Source organism: Osmerus mordax, chromosome 2, assembly GCF_038355195.1.
Source record: "Osmerus mordax isolate fOsmMor3 chromosome 2, fOsmMor3.pri, whole genome shotgun sequence".
Taxonomy (NCBI): domain Eukaryota; kingdom Metazoa; phylum Chordata; class Actinopteri; order Osmeriformes; family Osmeridae; genus Osmerus; species Osmerus mordax.
In genome coordinates this window covers 1,458,892-1,483,894 of record NC_090051.1, presented here as the reverse complement: position 1 = coordinate 1,483,894, position 25,003 = coordinate 1,458,892, and the positions used below count along the sequence as shown (strand labels likewise).

At 48.8% G+C, this 25,003-nt stretch overlaps 1 protein-coding gene across 3 annotated transcripts; it reads right to left on the bottom strand.

The window, feature by feature from the left end:
• Positions 1 to 202: 202 nt before the first annotated feature.
• Positions 203 to 16,456, bottom strand: ttc21b (tetratricopeptide repeat domain 21B). 3 transcript variants are annotated; one of them, XM_067255151.1, is made up of 29 exons: positions 16,308 to 16,456; positions 15,655 to 15,784; positions 15,445 to 15,555; positions 14,957 to 15,123; positions 14,711 to 14,833; positions 14,168 to 14,325; positions 13,194 to 13,278; positions 11,798 to 11,896; positions 11,381 to 11,573; positions 11,206 to 11,303; positions 10,097 to 10,297; positions 9,802 to 9,931; positions 9,516 to 9,673; positions 9,075 to 9,299; positions 8,530 to 8,768; positions 7,015 to 7,087; positions 6,681 to 6,791; positions 6,451 to 6,589; positions 5,484 to 5,590; positions 5,136 to 5,324; positions 3,834 to 3,944; positions 2,783 to 2,864; positions 2,340 to 2,490; positions 2,083 to 2,244; positions 1,698 to 1,893; positions 1,061 to 1,285; positions 750 to 870; positions 571 to 638; positions 203 to 477 (listed from the first exon to the last, which is right to left on the bottom strand). In XM_067255151.1, exons 1-29 carry the CDS (start codon positions 16,338 to 16,340, stop codon positions 400 to 402), a joined length of 3,963 nt encoding a protein of 1,320 aa, XP_067111252.1. In that variant the 5' UTR covers positions 16,341 to 16,456; the 3' UTR covers positions 203 to 399. The 3 variants fall into 3 exon arrangements, with proteins under 3 accessions (XP_067111252.1, XP_067111253.1, XP_067111254.1); XM_067255152.1 differs by having other exon boundaries at positions 10,241 to 10,297; XM_067255153.1 differs by lacking the exons at positions 203 to 477; positions 571 to 638; positions 750 to 870; positions 1,061 to 1,285 and adding an exon at positions 1,298 to 1,430.
• Positions 16,457 to 25,003: the final 8,547 nt, after the last annotated feature.

The window sequence follows — 25,003 nt, the reverse complement described above, 5'->3', positions numbered from 1 at the left end:
GAGCGGTGTTTCCTTTCATTAACAAGCACAAGTCCTTAATGTGTTCCTTAAAAAGTCGCTGACTGGATGACAGTGACCGAGGAAATTAAATGAGTAAAATACGTTAAAAAAAAATATGACTGCATTAATTAAGACATGTAATTGGCTTCCATTGTGCTGTTATGCTTTGTAACAAAACAATCCAAAAACAATTTGATTCAAATGTTTTTTTATTTTATTAATGTACAATCAATAAAAAGATCATGGCACAAGACAACAATCCATGATGTACATCTTAAAATGATCAGTTCCACAAAATACTGTAAATCGATTAAACGCAGTGCTAATCACAAACAGACACACACACACACGCACACACAGTGTAAAAAATGCTTGCTCTTTCTAAATAACTAGCTCCCATTAAGACCTCAAGGCTGACCGGGCCTTGTCTAAGATGTCCTTCCTCATCCTGGGGTAGTTAGGATGAGCATCCAGTACCTAGGAATGACAAGAACATGAAGATCAACACAACATGCTGGTTTAGTGACCAAGCAGCCGTCCCGTACATGGAGATGTGCTCTGCTAACTCACCTTGTGACACACATCAATGGCATCGACGTACCGCTTCGCCTTCAGGTAATTGAATGCCAGCTTGTAACCTGAGGTAAATGCATTTGTGTTTACGACTATAAATATTAGTACGTCATTACTGTCCTAAATGTTGTTATCAAAGTCTGTATGACGTCTCAGACATCCATACGGATACACACCTATGGTGGGGTTGGTCTGATTGCCATATTTCCAGGCCATTTCATAGTTCAAAGCCGCGTCACGGAAAGCCTGCTCCTTTTCCATGATGTACCCCATGTATTCGTACGCTTTGCAGCAGGACTGTAAGAATCAGAAAGAATCATTAGTGATTAAATGTGATACTTAAAACACACCAAGCATGATATTGGAACACAGAGTAAAACGAGCCGTATGGAATATACACTTTTTGGACCCAGGAATGTCTTTTGTCTCCAGTAACCCAGCCAGATAATGTCATTAATTCAACGAGACAATCCTTTGGGATATTGACCTTATTATGGCGGAGGCATCTCTTCAGGAGGTCCGCAGCCATGTCATACTTTCCTGACTGGATGTAGATGTCGGACAGAAGCAGCCAGCTCTTCTCAAACTCGTCAGCGTCAACAATGCTCCAGTTCATCTTAGCTATGCGTTTAAGCTGGTTCCTGGCTCTTGGGGTTTGTTTGATTATCATGTAGGCCGTCGCCATGGCCAACAGTGCAGGCACATGCTCTTTCTGCAGTGGAGACAGACAGCTCTAATTAATGTCTTGACTGTTTAGAAATACTTTTATTTGGGGAATTGTAGACGCTGTGTGCAAAGGATAAACTGACATGAAGAGGAAACTAATATTAAGGCAACAAAGTTTTGCTTACCGTAGACTAAGATATAACGAAAGCAATAATGAAAAAGAGCAGTCACAAAGCAGAACAAATACCCAGTGGAAGTTACTTAAGTCAACATGAGATAACCTGTGCTGCCTTCGGGTCAGTGTGATCCACCTTTTGCACCACGACGGTGGGTCACACTGACCCGAAGGCAGCACAAGGGTTAAGCAAAGAGGAGGAGGAGATAGCGAATGTGGAACAGCGAGTCAATATACACTGAGGGCGTGACACCCTCGCACGGCCCATCTGGAGCGGGCTTACCTCACTGTTGGCGATCTCTGTGAAAACATTCAGGGCTTTCTCCACGCTGGCCTTGTGCTTGGTAGCCAGGGCGCAGTAGTTCTCCAGGATGCGCAGCTGAACGTGTCCGCTGGCTGTCTGAGGCTTCAGCTCCTTCAGAAGCTTCTCCGCTGTGCGCACCGCCAGCTGCTCGGACTCCTGCTTCTCCGTCGAGTTCCTGAGAGGAGAGACCACCAGGAGAGGGGGGTCCACCAGGAGAGGGGGGTCCACCAGGAGAGGAGAGACCACCAGGAGAGGGGGGTCCAAATGAGGCCCGACAGAAGAAGCGTCGGAGAGCATAGCATGAGTCTGGTAATCCTCAGAACTGCACAGATTAGCGGCGCTTCTACCGACCACGGCAACTCACCCCATGTCCCCGTCCAGGTTCTCGAACACTTCCCCTCCCATGGTGTCATTGTCTGGGTTCAAACAGATTTCGATCATGTTGTACACAGCGTTCTGACCCCAGTCGTTGTCTTTCCGGGCTTTGTTGAAGTGCCGTAATCCATCGTTCGGTTCTCCCGTGTACCTTCGCATCAAACAAACCCAGTTTAATTAGTTAATGTTCAAGCAGATTACCTTTTAATCTTCATGATTTAATCTCTTTTGGATTAATCTCTTTACCACAGATAGAGGCCTTTGCAGTAGTTAAAGCCAGGGTCAAACTTGGCCCTGGAGGAATGTTTTTCAGCCATGTCCAGAAACCTGGGAACTTCCTCCAGCTTCCCAGCTCTCCTCAACAGGTCGATCAGTCGTGACAGAGTTGGGTAGTTGTCTAAGGAACAACACATGTTAAAGAGATTACTGCCATTTAAAAACAGCTCAAAGTTTTTTTTACATTTACATTAAACTTCTTCAATGTCCTTTCTCGAGCTTGAAAAGCTCGGTTTCTGCGGGGGGAGGGGGGGGGGGGGAGCGAGACACAGGGGGGGGGAGGAGCTGTGTCTCCAGGCCTCAGAGACACAGGGGGGGGAGGAGCTGTGTCTCCAGGCCTCAGAGACACAGGGGGGGGAGGAGCTGTGTCTCCAGGCCTCAGAGACACAGGGGGGGGTCCTGAGCTGTCACACCTGGTTTGCGCTCCAGGAGCTGCTGGAAGTGGAACACGGCCTGGTCGTAGTCCTGCTTCCTGAACATCAGATCAGCCATCATCTGAGGAGGGACAAGAGTGAGTCACTGACGTGCCCCTGGGGCAGCTAGGGACAGCTAAGGAAGCCTGGGGGAGCTAGGGGCAGCCTGGGGGAGCTAGGGGCAGCCTGGTGGAGCTAGGGGCAGCCTGGGGGAGCTAGGGGCAGCCTGGTGGAGCTAGGGGCAGCCTGGGGGAGCTAGGGGCAGCCTGGTGGAGCTAGGGGCAGCCTGGGGGAGCCAGGGGCAGCCTGGTGGAGCCAGGGGCAGCCTGGTGGAGCTAGGGGCAGCCTGGGGGAGCTAGGGGCAGCCTGGGGGAGCCAGGGGCAGCCTGGTGGAGCCAGGGGCAGCCTGGTGGAGCCAGGGGCAGCCTGGGGGAGCTAGGGGCAGCCTGGTGGAGCTAGGGGCAGCCTGGGGGAGCTAGGGGCAGCCTGGGGGAGCTAGGGGCAGCCTCGGGGAGCCAGGGGCAGCCTGGGGGAGCTAGGGGCAGCCTGGTGGAGCCAGGGGCAGCCTGGGGGAGCTAGGGGCAGCCTGGGGGAGCTAGGGGCAGCCTGGGGCAGCTAGGGGCAGCTTGGGGGAGCTAGGGGCAGCCTGGGGGAGCTAGGGGCAGCCTGGGGGAGCTAGGGGCAGCCTGGGGGAGCTAGGGGCAGCCTGGTGGAGCTAGGGGCAGCCTGGGGGAGCTAGGGGCAGCCTGGTGGAGCTAGGGGCAGCCTGGGGGAGCTAGGGGCAGCTTGGGGGAGCCAGGGGCAGCCTGGGGGAGCTAGGGGCAGCCTGGGGGAGCTAGGGGCAGCCTGGGGGAGCTAGGGGCAGCCTGGTGGAGCTAGGGGCAGCCTGGGGGAGCTAGGGGCAGCCTGGGGGAGCTAGGGGCAGCCTGGGGGAGCCAGGGGCAGCCTGGGGCAGCTAGGGGCAGCCTGGGGGAGCTAGGGGCAGCCTGGGGGAGCTAGGGGCAGCCTGGGGGAGCTAGGGGAAAGGCAGGGTTGGCGGGGGATTACCCACCAGCGTTGCGTCTTCGTTGACCTGGTCGCTCTTCAGAAGCAGACCACACTGCTGCTGGCAGGCGTCCATGTCGTCCAGGAACAGGTAGAGCCGGGCCAACTCCAGCATCACCTGACACAGGCACAGCTCATTCTGACTAACCTGACACAGGCACAGCTCATTCTGACTAACCAGACACAGGCACAGCTCATTCTGACAAACCAGACACAGGCACAGCTCATTCTGACTAACCAGACACAGGCACAGCTCATTCTGACTAACCTGACACAGGCACAGCTCATTCTGACTAACCAGACACAGGCACAGCTCATTCTGACTAACCAGACACAGGCACAGCTCATTCTGACTAACCTGACACAGGCACAGCTCATTCTGACTAACCAGACACAGGCACAGCTCATTCTGACTAACCTGACACAGGCACAGCTCATTCTGACTAACCAGACACAGGCACAGCTCATTCTGACTAACCAGACACAGGCACAGCTCATTCTGACTAACCAGACACAGGCACAGCTCATTCTGACTAACCTGACACAGGCACAGCTCATTCTGACTAACCAGACACAGGCACAGCTCATTCTGACTAACCAGACACAGGCACAGCTCATTCTGACTTCCTGCTTAAAACACACTGCTTTTTGCACTGCATTACAAAATTGTATCTTGTACATTTGTATTTTTTGTAATATTTGTATTTTATATTGTAATTTACGGCAACTTATATTTTATTTTATTGTATATTTAATTCTATTCTAATCCCACTTAGTACTGCTAGTTCATGTACCCTTAGTATAGATAGTCCACATATTTAAATTTTAGGTCCCTATATGTTTATTGTATGCACCTTCCTGCCAAAGCAAATTCCTTGTCTGTGCAAACTTTCATGGCGAATAAATCCCATTCTGATTCTGATTCTAACCTGACACAGGCACAGGTCATTCTGACTAACAGGATTTCTTAATGTTCAAGCATTAAACATTTTTTCCATGTAGTGGATGCTTTTATCCAAAGCGACAGTATAGTGCATGTAGAAAATCAAGGGTCAGGTAACCAGGGGAATTCTATTGTGTTTCATTTCTAAACTGTAAAGATGACTTGCCTTCCTCTGCTGAACACAGTGGGCACCTCAGACCTCGTCACATTAGCTCAAGTATTCACATTGGAGTTCAGATAAGGAATGTTAATAGATGCCAGACACAAGGATGAAACAGCACAAAAGGAAGATACAGAGCTGCAGGCCCGCCCGTCTCAGAGCCAGCTGCAGGAGGACAGAGAGTGGCTTGATTCAGCCGCACCAACCTTGCTGTCACTCTCACAATACACAAGAGCTTCCTTGTAGAATTTCACGGCTCTCTCAAAGCCCCTCTGACTCGTGTAATGTTTAGCGATCTCGGTGCAGATCTCGGCGGCGAGCTGCTTGTGGGTGGGGACGGCGTCCGGCTGCTCCATCTGCACGCGCTTCAGCACCTTGGCCTGCACGTCCCGGGCCTGCGGGGGGGGGGGGGGGCACAGCGCGCGCACACGCGTGTGAGTCCCGCACACACGCACCGGTACGGCCAAGGAAGGACTCACATAGCTTGAGGAGACAGGCTGTGGCACCAAGTTCATTCTGGGAATGCACAAAATCTGACCAATGTGAGCGATTACCCTTTGCAAGGACATTAAGGCTTCCTCGTTTTTGTCGACCTTGTTTTGGATCTTGGCTAACAGGACCAGATAACGGCAGTCGTCTGTGAGGGCCTGCAGTTCGTTAACTAAACAAAACAAAAAAAACAAGTTAAGTTTACAATGATCTGCTGAACCAAATCTAATCTCATCATCTGTTTATCCCTCAGAGAAGACAGGGAGATCCTGGGGAAGGGTTCTGCTGTGGGGGGGTTAGGGCAGACAGGGAGATCCTGGGGAGGGGTTCTGCTGTGGGGGGGTTAGGGCAGACAGGGAGACCCTGGGGAGGGGTTCTGCTGTGGGGGGGTTAGGGCAGACAGGGAGATCCTGGGGAGGGGTTCTGCTGTGGGGGGGTTAGGGCAGACAGGGAGACCCTGGGGAGGGGTTCTGCTGTGGGGGGGTTAGGGCAGACAGGGAGATCCTGGGGAGGGGTTCTGCTGTGGGGGGGTTAGGGCAGACAGGGAGATCCTGGGGAGGGGTTCTGCTGTGGGGGGGTCAGGCACCTGGCTGGTGGGCGAGGGGGGGGTCAGGCACCTGGCTGGTGGGCGAGGGGGGGGGTCAGGCACCTGGCTGGTGGGCGAGGGGGGGGTCAGGCACCTGGATGGTGGGCGAGGGGGGGGGTCAGGCACCTGGCTGGTGGGCGAGGGGGGGGGTCAGGCACCTGGCTGGTGGGCGAGGGGGGGGTCAGGCACCTGGCTGGTGGGCGAGGGGGGGGGGTCAGGCACCTGGCTGGTGGGCGAGGGGGGGGGGGGGTCAGGCACCTGGCTGGTGGGCGAGGGGGGGGGTCAGGCACCTGGCTGGTGGGCGAGGGGGGGGGTCAGGCACCTGGCTGGTGGACGAGGGGGGGGTCAGGCACCTGGCTGGTGGGCGAGGGGGGGGTCAGGCACCTGGCTGGTGGGCGAGGGGGGGGTCAGGCACCTGGCTGGTGTGCGAGGGGGGGGTCAGGCACCTGGCTGGTGTGCGAGGGCCTCTTGCAGGATCCTCTCGCACCTCTCGTGCTGCTTCATCTTCATCAGCAGCTCAGCCAGGTCGTAGCGCAGGAAGCTCTGCTGCTCCGTCTTCAGCGCCGCCTCGTAGTAATTTATGGCCTGTGAACAATAACAACACGGCCGACCGTCAGGGACGTGTCTGAGGAGCGGGATGTACTGTACGCCTGCATGGGATGTTGCGGGTGGAAACCTTGACGTAGTTGTGAGTCTTGACGAGAGCTTTCCCGATCTTGCTGGCCAGCGCCCCGTCGTGGGGGGTTCTTTTCAAAGCCTCCTCGTAGACGTCGATGGCTTTCTCTGGCTGGAGAGGGTGACAAATGACATGTTTGTGTCCAGCTAAGTGTTCCGCAAAGTACTTCATCAACTGGTATTGTGCAACCTTCGGGTGTGGGGGGCCTGTGCGGGGGCAATGACACTGGTTGCAGTTTATAAATATTTGTGTAACAATGTTTTAGATTTACTACTTCCTGTGAGTGCTCACTCTAAAAGATAAGGAAATGCCTCTTACTCTGACGCATTCATACCTCTTGGATATTTATATAAGCATCCCCCAGCAGTAGATAAGTGTGAGGACAGGGCTGCTTTTCCACCAACTCTCTGAGGAAGAGAGCAAGACATTAGGCTGGATACCTCCGCTTGGGGAGATCAGGTTGGATCTCAGTTGAGACGTTCCAGCTCCTCATGGAACAGACAGGGGTCTGCTCTGCCCTGTTCTCTCACGCTTAATCACCTCTCTGTGCTTCCCCAGCGTGGCAATGCCCGTCATCACAACTGCAGTCATCCGACATCAGGGAAGAACTACAGTTCCCTGCATACTTCTCCAACAGCTTTGTATATTACATCTTTGCTACAAATGTCCCCTTACAAAAAACTAGTATATTAAAGTATATTAAAGTATACTATAAGTGTACTAAAAAATGGATAGTACACTTTTAGTTCACTTTTGATATACTTTTAAGAAGTATGCTTAGAAAATAGTTCACTTTTGATATACTTTTAAGAAGTATACTTAGAAAATAGTTCACTTTTGATATACTTTTAAGAAGTATGCTTTGAAAATAGTTCACTTTTGATATACTTATAAGAAGTATACTTAGAAACAAAAAATGTATACATTTCTTCTGGAGTAGGATGTAGGCTACGTTTTATTTTATTATACAGCAAAAACAGTCAAAATACTTTTAAAGTACATTACAAGTTACATTTTTTAGATCCATCTTGCATATTCTAATTATTCATGTCTAGGAAAATGTATTATGCATTGCACATTGAATCTTTTTTGTTACTGAAGCTGTAACCTTAATTACGGCCAAAACATTTTGATGCCCTATACTCTTATACGATACTAATAATTATCAATTGGAGTATTAATGGAAAAAACGAAAAAGCTACTTGAGAAAGAAGCAGACAGAACGGTTGCATTATGCATTTGAAGGTTATACTGTCAAACTGACTGAAGAACGAAATAACGACGTGAAAAAATTAAGATGGCTCATTGGCTGGTCAATTCCCATGATGCAAGGCGGTAAATCCTGTTAGAATTTGCTGATAAGTTTGCCGTTTGTCGAAATACAAATGTAACTTTTTATTGTATTACACAAGTTACTTTCGAATATTCAAAGGTATACTTTGAAGTACTTAAGGAAGTATACTTCATAAACTAAAAGTGCACTACACAGGCAACTTTACAGTATTCAAAAGTAAACTTCAAATACACTATAAGTGTACTTTAAAGTATACTAAATGACCTAAAAAGTGGGCCAATTCAGTTTACTTAGTACAAAAATAGTATATAAATAAGTACACTGCTAGTATGCTGCTAGGTACCATGATAATAGTATACTTTTTATACTTAAGTATACTTACAAATTAAACTTGAAGTATACTTTTTTTTTGTAAGGGTCTGAATATTATATTTAAATTGGCTGTGATATACCATTCTTCTGACTACCTGACTAGCTTGGCCCCTGCTGTAGAGGGGCCTGATAGACCCCAAGATAAAACTTGTGTACTCCTAAATGGACCTTTATAAAAGGTACCTGTAACAACTGGCGTAGAGACGTTTCTCCTTCCTGTGATGAAGGTATATGTCGGCCATTTTCTCCTTGGCCTGGATGTAGTAGGGCTGCTCTGGGGTGATGTTTCTGAGCATGCTCAGTGCCAGCTCAGCGTCGCCTCGCTGCAGCGCCAGGTCGGCGTTGGCGATGGTGACCCGCAGCTCCTCAGAGGTGCCCGAGAACTCGTTGATGGCGTCCTGCATCACCTTGGCAGCCTCGTGCTGAAAACAGCACAAGCCCCGTCCACAAATAACTCAGCACAGCAGACAGAAGCCAAGGCAAAAGCGCTTGTTCAATGAATTTTTATAGAATAATAATTCATTTTATTTGAAGAAATCTCAACACTTTCTGGAACGACGCCAATGAATAAAACATAGGTGAAAGTCAATGCAATTTCTCAGCAGGGCAGACAATCTTGGCTGCATTTCACAAGTCAAATTAGGGCAAAACAAGAGACGGCCTGAATCAACGTGTTGTTACTGCGAGACTTTGTTGCTGAAGCGGATTTTTCCTCCAAGTGAGTTTACCTGCTCTCCGTTGAGCCACAGGGCCTCCGCCAGCTCCAGGAACACAGACACGCAGTCAGCCAGGCTCAGCTCCACCTTCCTGCCCGGGGGCTTGGGGGAGGCCCCAGCCTTGCGCACCCCCGGCAGCAGCATGGCCATCTGCAGGGTCCGGATGGCTTCCGTGAGCTGGCCGCTCTTCTTCTGGGTCTGGGCCTTGATCAGGTGGTACACAGGGTGCTCTCTCACCTGGCAGGGAGGGACACAGGCAGAGACCAACGCAGCGGGAGGACGATCAACGCCATGTTTGCGAAAGACGGAAAAGTTACCGGAACACGCAATAACAACAAAAAAACTGCAACAGAATTTTTTTTAATCTCGAATATGGTCCAACTTTCCTGGCAGGCGGCATTGGTAGCTCATCTTTCCCAGGGGGGTATGGGGGGTGGCGGGGGGGGTCCTCACCTCAAAGTTGTGGCTGAGGCAGAGCTCCAGGGACTGAGAGGAGAGTTTGAAGTTCCCCTGCATGAGGTGGATCTGCGCCATGAGCAGGTGGCCCTCTGCATGCGAGGGACACTGGTCCAGACAGTGCTGCAGACTGCTCTGAGCTGCTTCTGTGTCACCTGGGACAGCACAGGACGTCAGGAAAAAACAAACAACGTATCCATGAGTGCAAATAGAGACTTTTGTGATTGCTGGTGATCCAGTGAAGTCTTCACAGGATCGGCAGAGGAATTACCAGCAGACCCACCTGACTGAAACCGGACTTTAGCCAACAGGAAGATCGCCTGTAGCAGGCCAGGTACGATCTTCACCACGGTGTCTAGGACGGAGTCACAGTGTTGGAGCTGAGGGGCTGCAGGCTGGCCCTGGGCAGGGGGCTAAAGCACAAAGGGAAACAATGTTTGTCTGTAGAATTAGAACAAGAAATGAATTAAATCTACCATCAAAATGTCTAAATGGTCTTTAGGGATTTAAAACAATTCAATTTCTAATTGCATTTCAGAGTTGTGTGACCAGGAGGAGAGGAGCCCCTCCAGACGGACCTTAGCCGGGCAGAGCGCCAGGTACTCCTTGACGATGTTGAGCAGGAAGTCGGGGTTGAGCTTCTCAAAGTAGTCCACCCCCAGCGGCAGGCCCTGCAGGGTGGAGAAGTGGGCGTCCACCGCCTCGTTCAGCAGGGTGCTCACCTCGTCCTGGGGACGACGCCTCTTCACCGCCAGCACAGCACGCAGGTACAGCAGCTCCTGAGAGAGAGAGGTCATAGATGGAGAGGGAGAGACAGAGAGAAGGAAGAGAGAGACAGAGAGAGGGAAGAGAGAGAGAGAGGGAAGAGAGAGAGAGAGAGACAGACACAGAGACAGAGAGACAGAGAGAGACAGAGAGAGACAGAGGGAAGAGACAGAGAGAGACAGAGGGAAGAGACAGAGAGAGACAGAGGGAAGAGACAGAGAGAGACAGAGAGAGACAGAGGGAAGAGAGAGAGAGAGACAGAGAGAGAGAGAGAGACAGAGAGAGAGAGAGACAGAGAGAGGGAAGAGAGACAGAGAGAGGGAAGAGAGACAGAGAGAGGGAAGAGAGACAGAGAGAGGGAAGAGAGACAGAGAGAGGGAAGAGAGACAGAGAGAGGGAAGAGAGACAGAGAGAGGGAAGAGAGACAGAGAGAGGGAAGAGAGACAGAGAGAGGGAAGAGAGACAGACAGACAGACAGACAGACAGACAGACAGAGAGAGAGAGAGAGAGAGAGAGAGAGAGAGAGAGAGAGAGAGAGAGAGAGAGAGAGAGAGAGACAGACAGTCACAGACAGGCAGACAGACTGTAGGATAAGACAGAGACAGACTGCATGCCCGGAGCTCCTTCATCAGTATTCAGCTCAGAGACACCAGTAGGCAGCAGAGGGTCTCCATGGTGACAGGTGAACCCATTATAGCAAAGACCTACAGAACCAGCTGTCACCCCAACCGGATCCCAACACTAAGACTATAACCTGAACAAACCCTGCCAGAGAATCCCGGTGACCATGGTGACAAGCCAGACAGCATACATCAAACTACTGGGCTTCATTTGTTGACAGAATGGAGGATGTGAAAGTCACCAAACAGGATATAACAAGGAGAGAGAAAAAAAACTGGGCTAAAAATGATAAAAGTCTCACAGCTGATTTTCCAATAGACTGCTGGATCTCTGTGAGGAACTCCAGCTGCTGCTCTGCATCTTCCAAGTGTCCCTCCATCAGCTGACACCCAATCATTCCTGTGAATGAAAATGAGACGTAAGAAGCTTTACAACCACACCTCTCAAACCGCCTCTGTGGATGAAGAGGGCCTCACCGGTCAAGGCTGACACGCTGGTTTCGTCCAGGGTCATGGCGGTCTTGTACCACTTCATGGCCTCCTTGACTCTGCCCTGCAGGACCAGCTGGTAGCCCAGCTCAGTGGCCAGCTCAGCGTCGCCTGACGCCTGGGAGAAGGCTCTGTCCACCAGGAAGTGGCTCTGCTCGATCACCTTCTCATTTCTGCCACACTAGTCACAAGACCAACACAGTCATGATGTCATCTTTCTGCATGGTTTGGTTGGGGGGGGGGGGGGGGGGTGATTGCATGATCTGCTGTTATATGCTATACCACTGAGCTATACTAATCCTCATTCATTCCAACTGTCCTTTAGAATCAGTTTTGCCTGGACCTTACGGCCGATGATGTTACTACTGATACGAACTGTGACAAAGGGAGAGTGACGGGTCGTACCACTCGTGTGAAAGCCAGAGACATCCTGTAGCACAGCTCAGGGTTGTTGGGTTCCTGAATGTCCAGGTTGCTGACAAGGTTTGCCAGCTGCTTCACCGACTATGACACGCAGGGATAAAAGTCATTTACCCAGATACTGCATCTTTCACCACACGCGCATAACACATTATTACATCTTTCATCACAAACACCTCCAGGTATTTTGATAAGTTGTTTATTTTGGGTGTCCTGTGGTAGGTGGAGGGTGTTCTGTGGTAGGTGGAGGGTGTTCTGTGGTAGGTGTTCTGTGGTAGGTGGAGGGTGTTCTGTGGTAGGTGGAGGGTGTTCTGTGGTAGGTGGAGGGTGTCCTGTGGTAGGTGGAGGGTGTCCTGTGGTAGGTGGAGGGTGTCCTGTGGTAGGTGGAGGGTATCCTGTGGTAGGTGGAGGGTGCTCTGTGGTAGGTGGAGGGTGCTCTGTGGTAGGTGGAGGGTGTGCTGTGGTAGGTGTTCTGTGGTAGGTGGAGGGTGTTCTGTGGTAGGTGGAGGGTGTTCTGTGGTAGGTGGAGGGTGTCCTGTGGTAGGTGGAGGGTATCCTGTGGTAGGTGGAGGGTGTTCTGTGGTAGGTGGAGGGTGTTCTGTGGTAGGTGGAGGGTGTTCTGTGGTAGGTGGAGGGTGTCCTGTGGTAGGTGGAGGGTGTCCTGTGGTAGGTGGAGGGTGTCCTGTGGTAGGTGGAGGGTGTTCTGTGGTAGGTGGAGGGTGTTCTGTGGTAGGTGGAGGGTGTTCTGTGGTAGGTGGAGGGTGTTCTGTGGTAGGTGGAGGGTATCCTGTGGTAGGTGGAGGGTGTTCTGTGGTAGGTGGAGGGTGTTCTGTGGTAGGTGGAGGGTGTTCTGTGGTAGGTGGAGGGTATCCTGTGGTAGGTGGAGGGTGTTCTGTGGTAGGTGGAGGGTGCTCTGTGGTAGGTGGAGGGTGTGCTGTGGTAGGTGGAGGTTGTTCTGTGGTAGGTGGAGGGTGTTCTGTGGTAGGTGGAGGGTATCCTGTGGTAGGTGGAGGGTGTTCTGTGGTAGGTGGAGGGTGCTCTGTGGTAGGTGGAGGGTGTGCTGTGGTAGGTGGAGGTTGTTCTGTGGTAGGTGGAGGGTGTTCTGTGGTAGGTGGAGGGTGTTCTGTGGTAGGTGGAGGGTGTGCTGTGGTAGGTGGAGGGTGTCCTGTGGTAGGTGGAGGGTGTGCTGTGGTAGGTGGAGGGTGTGCTGTGGTAGGTGGAGGGTGTTCTGTGGTAGGTGGAGGGTGTTCTGTGGTAGGTGGAGGGTGTTCTGTGGTAGGTGGAGGGTGTTCTGTGGTAGGTGGAGGGTGTTCTGTGGTAGGTGGAGGGTGTGCTGTGGTAGGTGGAGGGTGTGCTGTGGTAGGTGGAGGGTGGAACGTACCTCGGTGACGGCTCCATCTCTGCATAAGGAGAGCAGGGCCAGCATCCGGAGGGCTTCTAGGTTGTTTTTATCCATCTGTAAGAGCCTGGAAAGTGATATGCAAGATGGAATTCAATCACCCGCACCTTCCTGAGTCTAAACCATGCTGTCTTTAGATCCAGCAGTCCACCCAGATCAGACCACAGCCTTACTAGTATTGTAATAGTGTTGCCCATGATAGCTTCACTGCCTCCCAAGACAAGAGAGGAACTACGATCTAAGATGGAGAACTCGCCAAACAATGAGCCAAGCTGGAGAGAGAGAAGGAGAGCTCAGTGTGTGAGAGTGTCTTGCAGAGCAGAGCCTGGGAGCTGAGCAGGACAGCTGGAGCAGCGCTCCACTCGGGCTCTGTGGAGGCCAGCTCCACCTGAGTGATCCTCCCCCTGACCATCAGAGGACCTGGGGGAAACGCACTCTGGGAAACGTGTGTGGCTCTAGCGCTCTGTGGCTCAAAGGGCTTTTCTATGCTGCCTGGGTCTGGCCGCGCTCCAGGGGGGGGGGGCGCCAGGGACAATGGCTTAGTCAGTATGCACTGGTTCGAGGCATCACGCTAGACTTTAATTTGCACTTGAATGCTGAGCTACTGAAGCTGACACTGTCTTTCCATCCATGGCTGAGTCTGGCTGAACAAACCCAGTTTGGACTGTTGAGGTTGCAAGGAGCGAACCCTTGACCTCTGGAGTCTGCAGAACACATCAGCAATAAAGTACTCCTCATAAAAACAAGTATACGACTCCAGACACAAATAGTCCTCTGCATTCTAAGCTAATAAGGACATTGTAAAATACAAAATTACATGATACACTCCCCAAAAATATGTTGGATTTTTATTTTTTCGCTTAAAATTTGTTAGGAAAACTATCACGAACAATAACATAATAAAAAAAATATATATATATAAAATAGATATTGGGGAGGAGTGAAGCTGGGTGTACCTGTGGGCCGCATCCACAGCCTGCTCCCAGTCCTGCAGACTCAACAGCAGCTTCATCTTCTTGATGAAGGCGGGGAGGAACCCGGGGAAACTAACAATGACCTGGTTGATGATCTCCAGAGCACCCGAATAGTTCTGGCGAAACTCGTAATACTGCGCCTGAAACAGACAGGAAAACAACAGGTCTGGGTGGACGTGGTCCGCGAGAGCAACAGAACAACAGAACCGACAACTTAGTGAACAGAGTCGACCGGTTAGTGGTTACAACGATCGAATCTAGTGAAAAGCTATTCCTCATGGAGCAGAAAGGAGATCCTGCTTGTGTGCATCGCAGAATGGGTCCTGTCTTCACCACGAGGGTGCGTGTCGCATTAAAGCCTGCGTCTGTGTGGACTAGCGACGTGTAACACAAAAGCTAAACGCTTTCTGAAATATGAGAAGCGACAGATCTCGACACTGTGGGCTTGGTCCGATATCTCCCCTTTGTGTCAGAGGAACAATATTATCCTCCCTGATGCAGCAGTGGTCTGCGCGGCCCTCCTACCTTTCCCATCAGAGCAAACACATCCACCCTCTCTTTCAGAGCCTCGTCAAAGTATTTCCCAGCCTTCTTGGCATACGCGTCCTTGTTAGACGTCACATCGATCCAGCCTTTCAGGATAATCCCCTGAACAGAAGACAGCGATCAACACAACATTACAAAAGAACTTGGATCAAATCGTTTTTGCCGACAATGCTGGCGACGTTTAGACGCTTGTAGCACGGACAAAAGCAGCGGTAGAGGACTGACCTCTCGAGAACCGTTGGAGATCTTGATCATCCTCTCGGTGTACTCCCTAGCTTTGTCGTTGCGGCCCAGCACCCAGAGGAACATCCCGGCGTTGTACAGGCCCTTGGGAGAGGCACTCTTGCGGTCCTCTTTCACCTTGGCGTCCAGCTCTTGAATCACATCTCGATCTACGTTGACGTTACATTTCACATTTTGTTCATTTGGCAGACGACTTTCGTTCAAAGCGACATTCAAATAGTGAATACAGAGAGTACAGCAGAGGATCAAGGATCAGGAATGCGTAGTTCTAACAGTGTCGGTGCTAAGAGTGACATTGCTTGTAAAGAGAGCTATACAAATACAGTTTGATTTGGGTTACAGTCAAGGAATGGTGTGTAAACATATCTCCATAATCACACGTTCCTTTTACTTATCATTGACTTAGTGCTGCAAAATGGCATGGAAGTAATGAAGGACGTGAAGATGGACTGAGAGGAACGTGAGCTCACCTGGGTGTGGCCTTTTTTTCTCAGCATAGACGAGAGCCATCAGAGTGCAGAGGGACACATCTCGCTTGTCCTTGATCGCCCCCAGCTCCTGTATGGCATCTTGGATTCGATCTGCGTTGAAAACAACCAGACAATAAATAACATCTGCCAGTAGAAGAGAACTGATAACGAACTCCATCCAGCCTTCTTTAAACCAAATAAGTCAAGTACCTTGCATGAGAGTGCCATAGGCATGGAAAAAGTTGAAGATTGGCTCATTGTTGAATTTTCTTTGGGCTGCAGCAGCAGTCTTCAGTACGTGGTTGAAGAACTTTTCGTGACAATAGTAGTTTATCAAAGCCTGTGAGGCAAACAACGTGCATTATTAAAATGTCTTGAATAAACAGCATACGGAAAAAGCTGTGAAATAAAAGAATAAATAATAGCAGAATCAACGACTTGATTAGCCTGACTTGGCTAATCCTATGCTGTAGCTAGCCTACGTATGACACTACGTTGATCAGACTTTGATGGATAGCCTACATTGGGTAGCTTTATGTCAAGTACATGTAAAACTGAACAGATATCTAAAAACTGAAATTAGAACGCTAACAAATCTAGCAATATTGTTTCCTTCGTGATTCCTGATATGTAACAGGTTTTTTTTTGAGGAGGTGGTGCGGGCATAGCCTACTGTAAAACACAGATGAAGTCTTATTTAACATTTCGGCACATCGGCCAATAGGCTAGCCTACACACAAACTAAAAACTCAACAGTTAAAGGCTTTAATGTCCATGATAGTTTATGAGTCTCATATTTTACTGGTTTGGTAATGTCTAGAATCGCATCGTAGAGCTCAACTACTAGTACAGTAGCTACTTACCAGTGATAGCTCTTCGTCCTCCATTCCTGCCATTACGATGTTTGATAAGAAACGACGCACAAAAGATAAATCTTTACCTAGAAATACCTCCGTCAGCTACACTGTCAGGGATATAAAATAGATAAAACACAACCAGAAATGTGTTACATTTTCGCCATCTTGCATCCATTAAGCGTCTCTCGGTAACTTAGTTACAACTCGCCGCCATGTTCATTTTTCAGTGTCTGAAAGCTTTATTCAAACATTCACAAGGTGTCGCCAACACACCGCCGGAGACGGCAGCACGGGACAGAGCACTGGATAGGATACATAACCTACATATACAATCTCTAATGGACGTAAACTATTAAGAATATGTCCAAATTATTACAAGTTTAAACATAATTTAAATACGAGTTTTAACGCTTGAAGTTTTGAAGATACGTAGAGAGGTAGGCTACCTCTATGACTACTGAACATGCTGAAAATGCACCAAATTAGCTACAACTTCGGAGTGTGTCTGAGGTTATATTTGAGGAGTGCAAATATATTGTAAATTGTAGTCATTTGTAATCATAGCTCTATTTAGCTCCCTGTAGCCTACACAGCTGTCCAAAGTGCCAATTGACTTCTCATAGACCGCTATTTATTTTAGTTTAGTTAACACTTTATCCCCTGGGGGGGAACGTTTTCGATAGATAACAGGCAACCAAAGGTCTCCCCTGACTTGAACACAAAGTCTATCTTGGACACAAGTGTTCTTTTCTTTGGGCATTTATTTAATGCCAATTGACCTGCTTTGTCGTCATTTGAAATCGTATTGATGAGTGTGTATCAACCTGATTAGGCATTGGATTCAGTTGTGAGGATTGAATGGCGACCAGCCCAACCCGTCTCTCAGCCCGGGAGATGTCATTGGAACCGTTCTGCCCCCTTATTGACCTGTGGCTGCGTTTTATTTGAGTGTACCTCCCCACTGAAACCCCTCGATGTGGTAGCAATCAGAATATGATCCAACCAAAAACATTGCAGCCTACGGTATACGGTGACCAAACACATTCATACACATTCACATAGTACATTCACATATGACTGAGAAACAGTCAAAAATTGTTAATTTAGGGATCAGATTCTGTGTAATCATTTGGACCACAACATGGAGACAGATTTTTTTTGCCATGTACATGTACTCAAGGACAATTTTTGTAATTTGTGGAAATCGTTCAGGCTAATTGCCCCGGTGTGCCTATGGCTCAAATTCACAAAGGTCAAATGATAGTGGTCAAAGCAACCTGAGAACGTCCAGGTTTTTAGACATGCACATCCAGCCGCAAAGATGGAGGGACACTATTTCCAAACTTCCCTATGCAACAAAATTATTATCCAATCTGTAATTTCCATAAGCCCTTACCCACTTCCATAAGGTTTCCTCACCATGTTCAATGGAAACATATTTCCATTCAGTCACTGTTAATTGGTGGCTCAATGTTACACAACACAAACAATTGATTGTGATATACTACCTCACCCATGATGTCTAGTCGTGCAGGGCCAGCTCTGAACCCCATGGTGGAGGCAGCCAATGCCCGGTGTGGGCACAGGACAAGTGACCCAAGGGAGGCCTTTCCATGCCTTGTCAGATACTATTTAACACAAGCACTGGCACATAATCATTATTCTCTGTAGCAGACATCAGGGAGGGAGTAAATCAGGTTCATATCGAGCTCTGAGCGTGTGCAGTGGTGACACGGAGCTGAAGCTGTTCTGTTCCACACAGTTTGGTGATTCCACCAGCATGTACAATTGAATGTTATCATTATTTTTAATGATTTCATCCTCACAAGTTTACACACACCCAGTATTGATCTTGTGAGATTGTTGCAGTGACCGTTAGAGCAGTGGTCAAGAATCCCCACATACTAAGTCGTCCAAGCTATTATTGATCAAAATATAAAATCAATTGGTGAATTATGGTGATGCAGAGTTGTTCTCAGAAAGTGTGACATGCTTTCAGTGAGGGGCAATTAACTGTTGGCTTGTTACAAGAACACATTTGAAACCCATTTAGACTGCACAGTTTCCCGTGGGAGATCCTGCCACAGCAGAGGTTAGCTTCATGACCACACCTACTGTGGTTCTACTAATCTATATCTGTCAGTAGTGTACTTCCGATGAGAAGGTTCACCGCTTCAAACTCCACCTGGGTAATCACTCATCACTTGACCTAATGGGACCTTATCGTGCACTTCAGTGTTTCCCCTACCATTATATTAGGGGGGCGCCCTGCCCCCCCAACGGCCCCCCCCGGAAGGTCAAGTAAATTTTGTCATTGAAATTTTTTTTATCTTTTTTTTTTATATAGCGCCAGATAACAAAATAAGTAATTTAAAGTTACCTTTCCTATAAAACAGGTCTATAGCTTGCTCTTTTATTAAACAAACTAAATGACCTTATGTTATTCATCTTATTTACATGACGGCATGTCATTTCTGTCTCTATATGGTCGCCCCCCCCCGCGCCCGCCACTGCCCCCCCCCCCCCCCCCCCACTGCACTTGTTACACAAGCTATGTATTACTTTATGTGGTAACTGCAAAACCAACCTTTATTGCATGTTATCTTGTTCTGATCCTTAACCTGTTTCTACTGTGTTGCACTTGTGATATGATGCTGTTTTTGTTGCAGTCTCTTATTATCAGAATGATGTCATATTGTAGTTGCGTCAGAAGCACACACATACCTCTGCACTAATCCCTGAAGTGCTGTTAGAATGGTGGACCTCTGGTCTGTATTCACTACAGTATGCACTATTTGTGTCTTTGGGTAGTAAAAGTCTGCTCAATGAATAGAATGTAAATATCACTGAAGGCCTCTATTGGCTCACAGAAGCCCGTATCTCATGCTGGTCAAAAAAAGTGTTCCGGGAAACAGTAGAAAAGCCTTAGCTTTTGACTTTCTGCTTTGCCAAAGGTAGATCGTCATATTTATGGCAAAGCTATCCTGTCATATGATACATATAACAGGATAGACTGAACTGGTAACAACCTAGGGCCTCATGTCAGTAAGACCAATTTGTGGTAAACACTGAGCATGTCACATTTCATTTAATTATTTGCAATCAAACATTCCCTCCTCACACTAGGAATTCCAACAAACGTGGCTTAAAGTAATTGCACATATATAGACAGTAAGTGTTTGTGTTTGTGTAGAAAGGGGGGAAGGGAGAGTAACCATCCCAATGCATTTCCTGTTTGAAGCCATCTCATGCGAAAGCTTAAGGAAATATTACGGACGACATGTCGTTGTATTGACACACATTGGATGTTTCTTATTTCATTGTTTTTCACATCCTTTTCCGAGGCTAACTTCTACATCTTGACAGGGGCAAAGATCCCACCAGAGTTCATACATGGGCATGTGCACATGTCCAGAGACATGACAGAGTACAGCAGGAAGGGGGAAGAGAAGGGACTTCACCCCCCCCCCCCACCCCCAGTGAGGCTGCTGAGGCCCAGGGAAGGAGGGCTGACTGCCCCCAGTGAGGCTGCTGAGGCCCAGGGAAAGAGGGCTGACTGCCCCCAGTGAGGCCCCCAGTGAGGCTGCTGAGGGCCAGGTCTGAGCAATGACGAGCCAGCTGATGACACGTACGGACCAATTGTGATGTCAGGTTGCTGGGCAACAGGAGAGGAACATGTGCAGCATCACCCCTAATTTAAACGACTCTCCAAAAACAAGCTGCCCTCCAACCTGGGGGTGTTTCCAGGACCCTCCTCCCAGACACCACCCATCTGTAGTGACTGAACAGCCAGAGGAACACACTTAGGATTCAGGGCTTTACAACTAGCTAATACCGATTCAAACAATGACGTGATTGGTCAACTCAGGTTGACAAGGTAACAACACGAGCTTTGATTGGTTCTTACTCCGGCTAACATTTTGTTGTTAACTTGCGATATTATTTCTACGTTATCTTTTTAATGTGCAACAATTGACGTTGGAAACAAGCGGTTATGTGCTCAACAACAATTTATTTAGACAGTTATAAAAAATTAACCAGTTCCCTGAAGGAGATCTATCAAATCGAAAACTAAAGGAGAAAAACGGACTTGGCCCACAGTCTGTAACGACACAGCGCTGATTTGTAGTGTGCACCTGCAACTAGGAACATGACTCTTGTTTTAATAGAGGTCATTAAGAAGCATGGACAGCCTAACTTAGAACCAGGAAAAACTCTGCAAACAAACAATCTGAATCCTATTAGCAGGGAGTGGTGCAGGATGACGGTCTTATCATTCCCGTGAATGACTTTGGTGGTAAGAACCGCTTCCGGTTTACTGGGCTCCTAATTGCGCAACCCAACGAAAGAAAAAAATCTGTTGATGTTTGGACCATTATTAATAATTAATCAATTGTTCCACCCACACTGAATGCTAATAGCTTCCACCAGCAGCCGCTGAACCACTCATAAACCATGTTAGATCATCCTGACAACCAGCTGTGTGTATCCTGTACACATTTCAAATATCGCCTCGGCCTCAGCCAATATGTACCTAGACGCCACTGATAGTTTCCTAAAATTCTGTCTGAAAACATTGTCTCAACATACAACCAACTGCATACAATAGATGTGTTTGGGTCTTAGTAGAGAGATTCAGATGAAACCTTCCTTCTGAATCCCACACTCACACACAAGAACATGTTTTTTTCATTTCATGCAATATCATATTAGCTTAGAATTTGCTTAATTTACTGTTGAGTGCTCATTAGAACCATGAAATGGACACTTCGGGATTCTAAACAGGATCTGAGGCTGACTGTGTGATTGCAGGCAGGGCACGAGAAGTGTTTTAGAGTCATAAAGGGGAAGTTGGAAAAGATCATGTCTAATGCTTTTGCAATTATCTGTATGGTGTAGTCACTTGAGACATGTATTTTCCAATAAGTGACACCCAATAAGTGCGGAGAAAAAGCTGTGTGCGAAACAGTGCGAACTAAGAAACAAAGCTCAAATATTTATCCATTGAATGTTTATGTATTACAGTAATAATGGCCTGTCCCTGAATACATGTTTGGTCATTATCACCCACAAGTGACTCATGTCCCCAACTGACTCAAGTACCACAAGGCTGATGCTAAATTGTGAATGTTACTAGCATGCTACAAAGCACCAGTTTCATCCTGCCTCAAATCTCTATCTTCTTCCGACTGTCCCTTTCCAGCACAGCCACGTAGAGCAGAGAGACTGAGGAGGGAGGTGGACTTGAGGAGGGAGGTGGACTTGAGGAGGGAGGTGGACTTGAGGAGGGAGGTGGACTTGTGGAGGGAGGTGGACTTGAGGAGGGAGGTGGACTTGAGGAGGGAGGTGGACTTGAGGAGGGAGGTGGACTTGAGGAGGGAGGTGGACTTGAGGAGGGAGGTGGACTTGAGGAGGGAGGTGGACTTGTGGAGGGAGGTGGACTTGAGGAGGGAGGTGGACTTGAGGAGGGAGGTGGACTTGAGGAGGGAGGTGGACTTGAGGAGGGAGGTGGACTTGAGGAGGGAGGTGGACTTGAGGAGGGAGGTGGACTTGTGGAGGGAGGTGGACTTGAGGAGGGAGGTGGACTTGAGGAGGGAGGTGGACTTGAGGAGGGAGGTGGACTTGAGGAGGGAGGTGGACTTGAGGTGGACTTGAGGAGGGAGGTGGACTTGAGGAGGGAGGTGGACTTGAGGAGGGAGGTGGACTTGAGGAGGGAGGTGGACTTGAGGTGGACTTGAGGAGGGAGGTGGACTTGAGGAGGGAGGTGGACTTGAGGAGGGAGGTGGACTTGAGGAGGGAGGTGGACTTGAGGAGGGAGGTGGACTTGTGGAGGGAGGTGGACTTGAGGAGGGAGGTGGACTTGAGGAGGGAGGTGGACTTGAGGAGGGAGGTGGACTTGAGGAGGGAGGTGGACTTGTGGAGGGAGGTGGACTTGAGGAGGGAGGTGGACTTGAGGAGGGAGGTGGACTTGAGGAGGGAGGTGGACTTGAGGTGGACTTGAGGAGGGAGGTGGACTTGAGGAGGGAGGTGGACTTGAGGAGGGAGGTGAATCTGAGGGTAATGACGAGTGACTCAGAGGCTCTACAGATACCCAGCTGCCAGCAGTACTACCACCACCTGCTCCTCGCCGGCCAATCAGCTTCATCAGGTGCAGCCAGGACCGGGCAAGTCTGAACACCATCAGAGGCAGACATCAGAGGCAGACATCAGAGGCCGACATCAGAGGCAGACAGCAGCTGTTCTACAGTCTCTTCACATGAGTCAGCGCTCCAACATGACATCTTAATAAACAAAAGGGCAAAAGGTATTGCAAACTGAACGTCAAAAACAAGAAGCTCAATGGGGTTTCCTGAACAATTATTTTACAATCCTAATGGAATGGTGTATTAAAATACGAATGAAAACATGAACAGAAAGCACAAAAGAACATAGAAAACACAGTACCAACATGAACCAGTCAGGAGACAGGTGAAGACAGGAGAAAGTAGGCAAAATAAAAATAAATAAAATAACTTCATGTTTGGGTGGCCTCACTCTTAACCAGTTGAAATCATCGAAGGCAAGTAGATGTACAAGGAATAAATGAGTATTTAGCAAACATACCTGAGGTACATGTAGTCTTTATTATTTTGGCTCTTCAGTGAGATGGGTCATAGCAGTATCTGCATGCAGTTTACTTTTACACTACAAGCAGTATGCATCGAAAAGATGGAGTCTGAAAGATGTAATGCAATCAAAACATCCTTTATGTATGTATAATGTATACATATTGTAATGTTTATTACATGCAAAACATGCTTTATAAATGTATACTTTATAACACGTAATTACAGATGTTCTTGTCACACAAACCATGGAATTCCTCTTTTTAAGGAAGCAAAATGTCAAAAGAATGAAGAACACAATTTCTATAAAATGTAAACAAATGTCGGAAACAGCCAAGGACTTGTGCAGCTACAACAACATCCTTGAGACAATCATGTTCAGAATGGTCTGATCCATATTTTACATCTTAGATATTTATTATGATAAAGCCGGTGAGCCAAACTGTGGGACCACAGATTACAAATGACACACAACATATGCAAGAATCAAAAGAGACCCCATTTAACTAGATCACTTGGGAAGTTTCTGAATAAAAAAGTTCTGTGAAGCTTGAATAACAAAAACGTCTTTGATGCAGAGAGTGTCCATCTCATATTTCTGTATTCCTTTAGACATTGAGTTAAATGATGGACTAGTCTGATCTCAGCTCCTGCTGAATGCATTGTTCTGATTCATCTGTAAATTTGGAATTTACATACCATATATACTTCTTAACATGAACAATTTCCATTACACATTACCAGATAATATATATATATATATAATATATTTGTATATTTCATATACTATAGAATGTACATGTACATGCTGATACATAATGTGAATTTGAAGAGGGAAGCCATTTTGGTTTCGGTAAATGACTAAGCAGTTTTAAACCACTGACCAATGGTGTTGTATATCGTACCTTGAACACAGTAGACAGACATGCTCCAGTAGACACCTTTTCTAGTAGCACATAATAATACAAAACAGAACACAGTGTTTCACTTGTGGTGAATGCCACTTCCTCATACTGTGCAAATTACATTAGTTTGCTTCACTGTTGTGAAAATACGTTTTACCACACACACACACTGCCTTGGTCTGTCAGCATAAGAACCAGGTAGTTTCTGTAGAGAACATTCTAGTGTCAGGGTGTGAGTGCAGGCGGACCCAAATGCAGGCAAGGCAGAATCAAAGAACAAAAACTTGAATTTCGCCCAAAACAGGTACACGGCGGGTATAATCACAGCTAGCATGACAAGGAACCGACAAGGACTGACACAGGGAGCAGACATATACAAGAGCTGGGTGATCACACATGGACAACAGCTGGGTGATTGGGAATGAGACACAGGAGGTGCAGGGAGCCAGAAGAGAGACAAGACCAGGACCAGAACACTCAGGGAGACACAGGACCAGAACACCCAGGGAGACACAGGACCAGAACACCCAGGGAGACACAGGACCAGAACACTCAGGGAGACACAGGACCAGAACACCCAGGGAGACACAGGACCAGAACACCCAGGGAGACACAGGACCAGAACACTCAGGGAGACACAGGACCAGAACACCCAGGGAGACACAGGACCAGAACACCCAGGGAGACACAGGACCACTAGGCCAGGTAAAACCTGACAGAAAAACACACAAAGGCACGTCTGTGGCCATGACAGTACCCCTCCCTCAAGGGACGGCACGGGATGGACCTCCAGGCAGGGTGACCAGGCGGGTCCGGTGGGCGACCCGCAAGCAAAGCAGATCAGGGGGTCGTCGGCGGGGGAAGGCGTGCTGCTTGGGAGGTGGCCAGGAGGCCCAGGGGGTCTCCTTGCGGGGCTGGGCGCTCGGCAGCGCGGACTCAGGGGGTCGAAGGTGGTAACATCTCTGCCGCTGGGGGGTCTGGGATCTCGGAAAGCAGAGCTGTGAAGGACTTCTGAGGAGGGGAGCCACGGGGCAGTCGTCAGGGGGCGGAGCCACGGGGGAGTCGTCAGGGGGCGGAGCCACGGGGGAGTCGTCAGGGGGGAGCCACGGGGGAGTCCTCAGGGGGCGGAGCCACGGGGGAGTCGTCAGGGGCGGAGCCACGGGGGAGTCCTCAGGGGGCGGAGCCATGGGGG

Coding starts and splice junctions, on each gene's coding strand:
- ttc21b (XM_067255151.1), bottom strand. CDS start 16,340: ATGGCAGGAATGGAGGACGAAGAGCTATCACTG. Junction 9,674..9,801: donor TAAAGTCCGGTTTCAGTCAG/GTGGGTCTGCTG, acceptor GTGCTGTCCCAG/GTGACACAGAAGCAGCTCAG. Junction 1,894..2,082: donor AACCTGGACGGGGACATGGG/GTGAGTTGCCGT, acceptor CTCTCCTCTCAG/GAACTCGACGGAGAAGCAGG.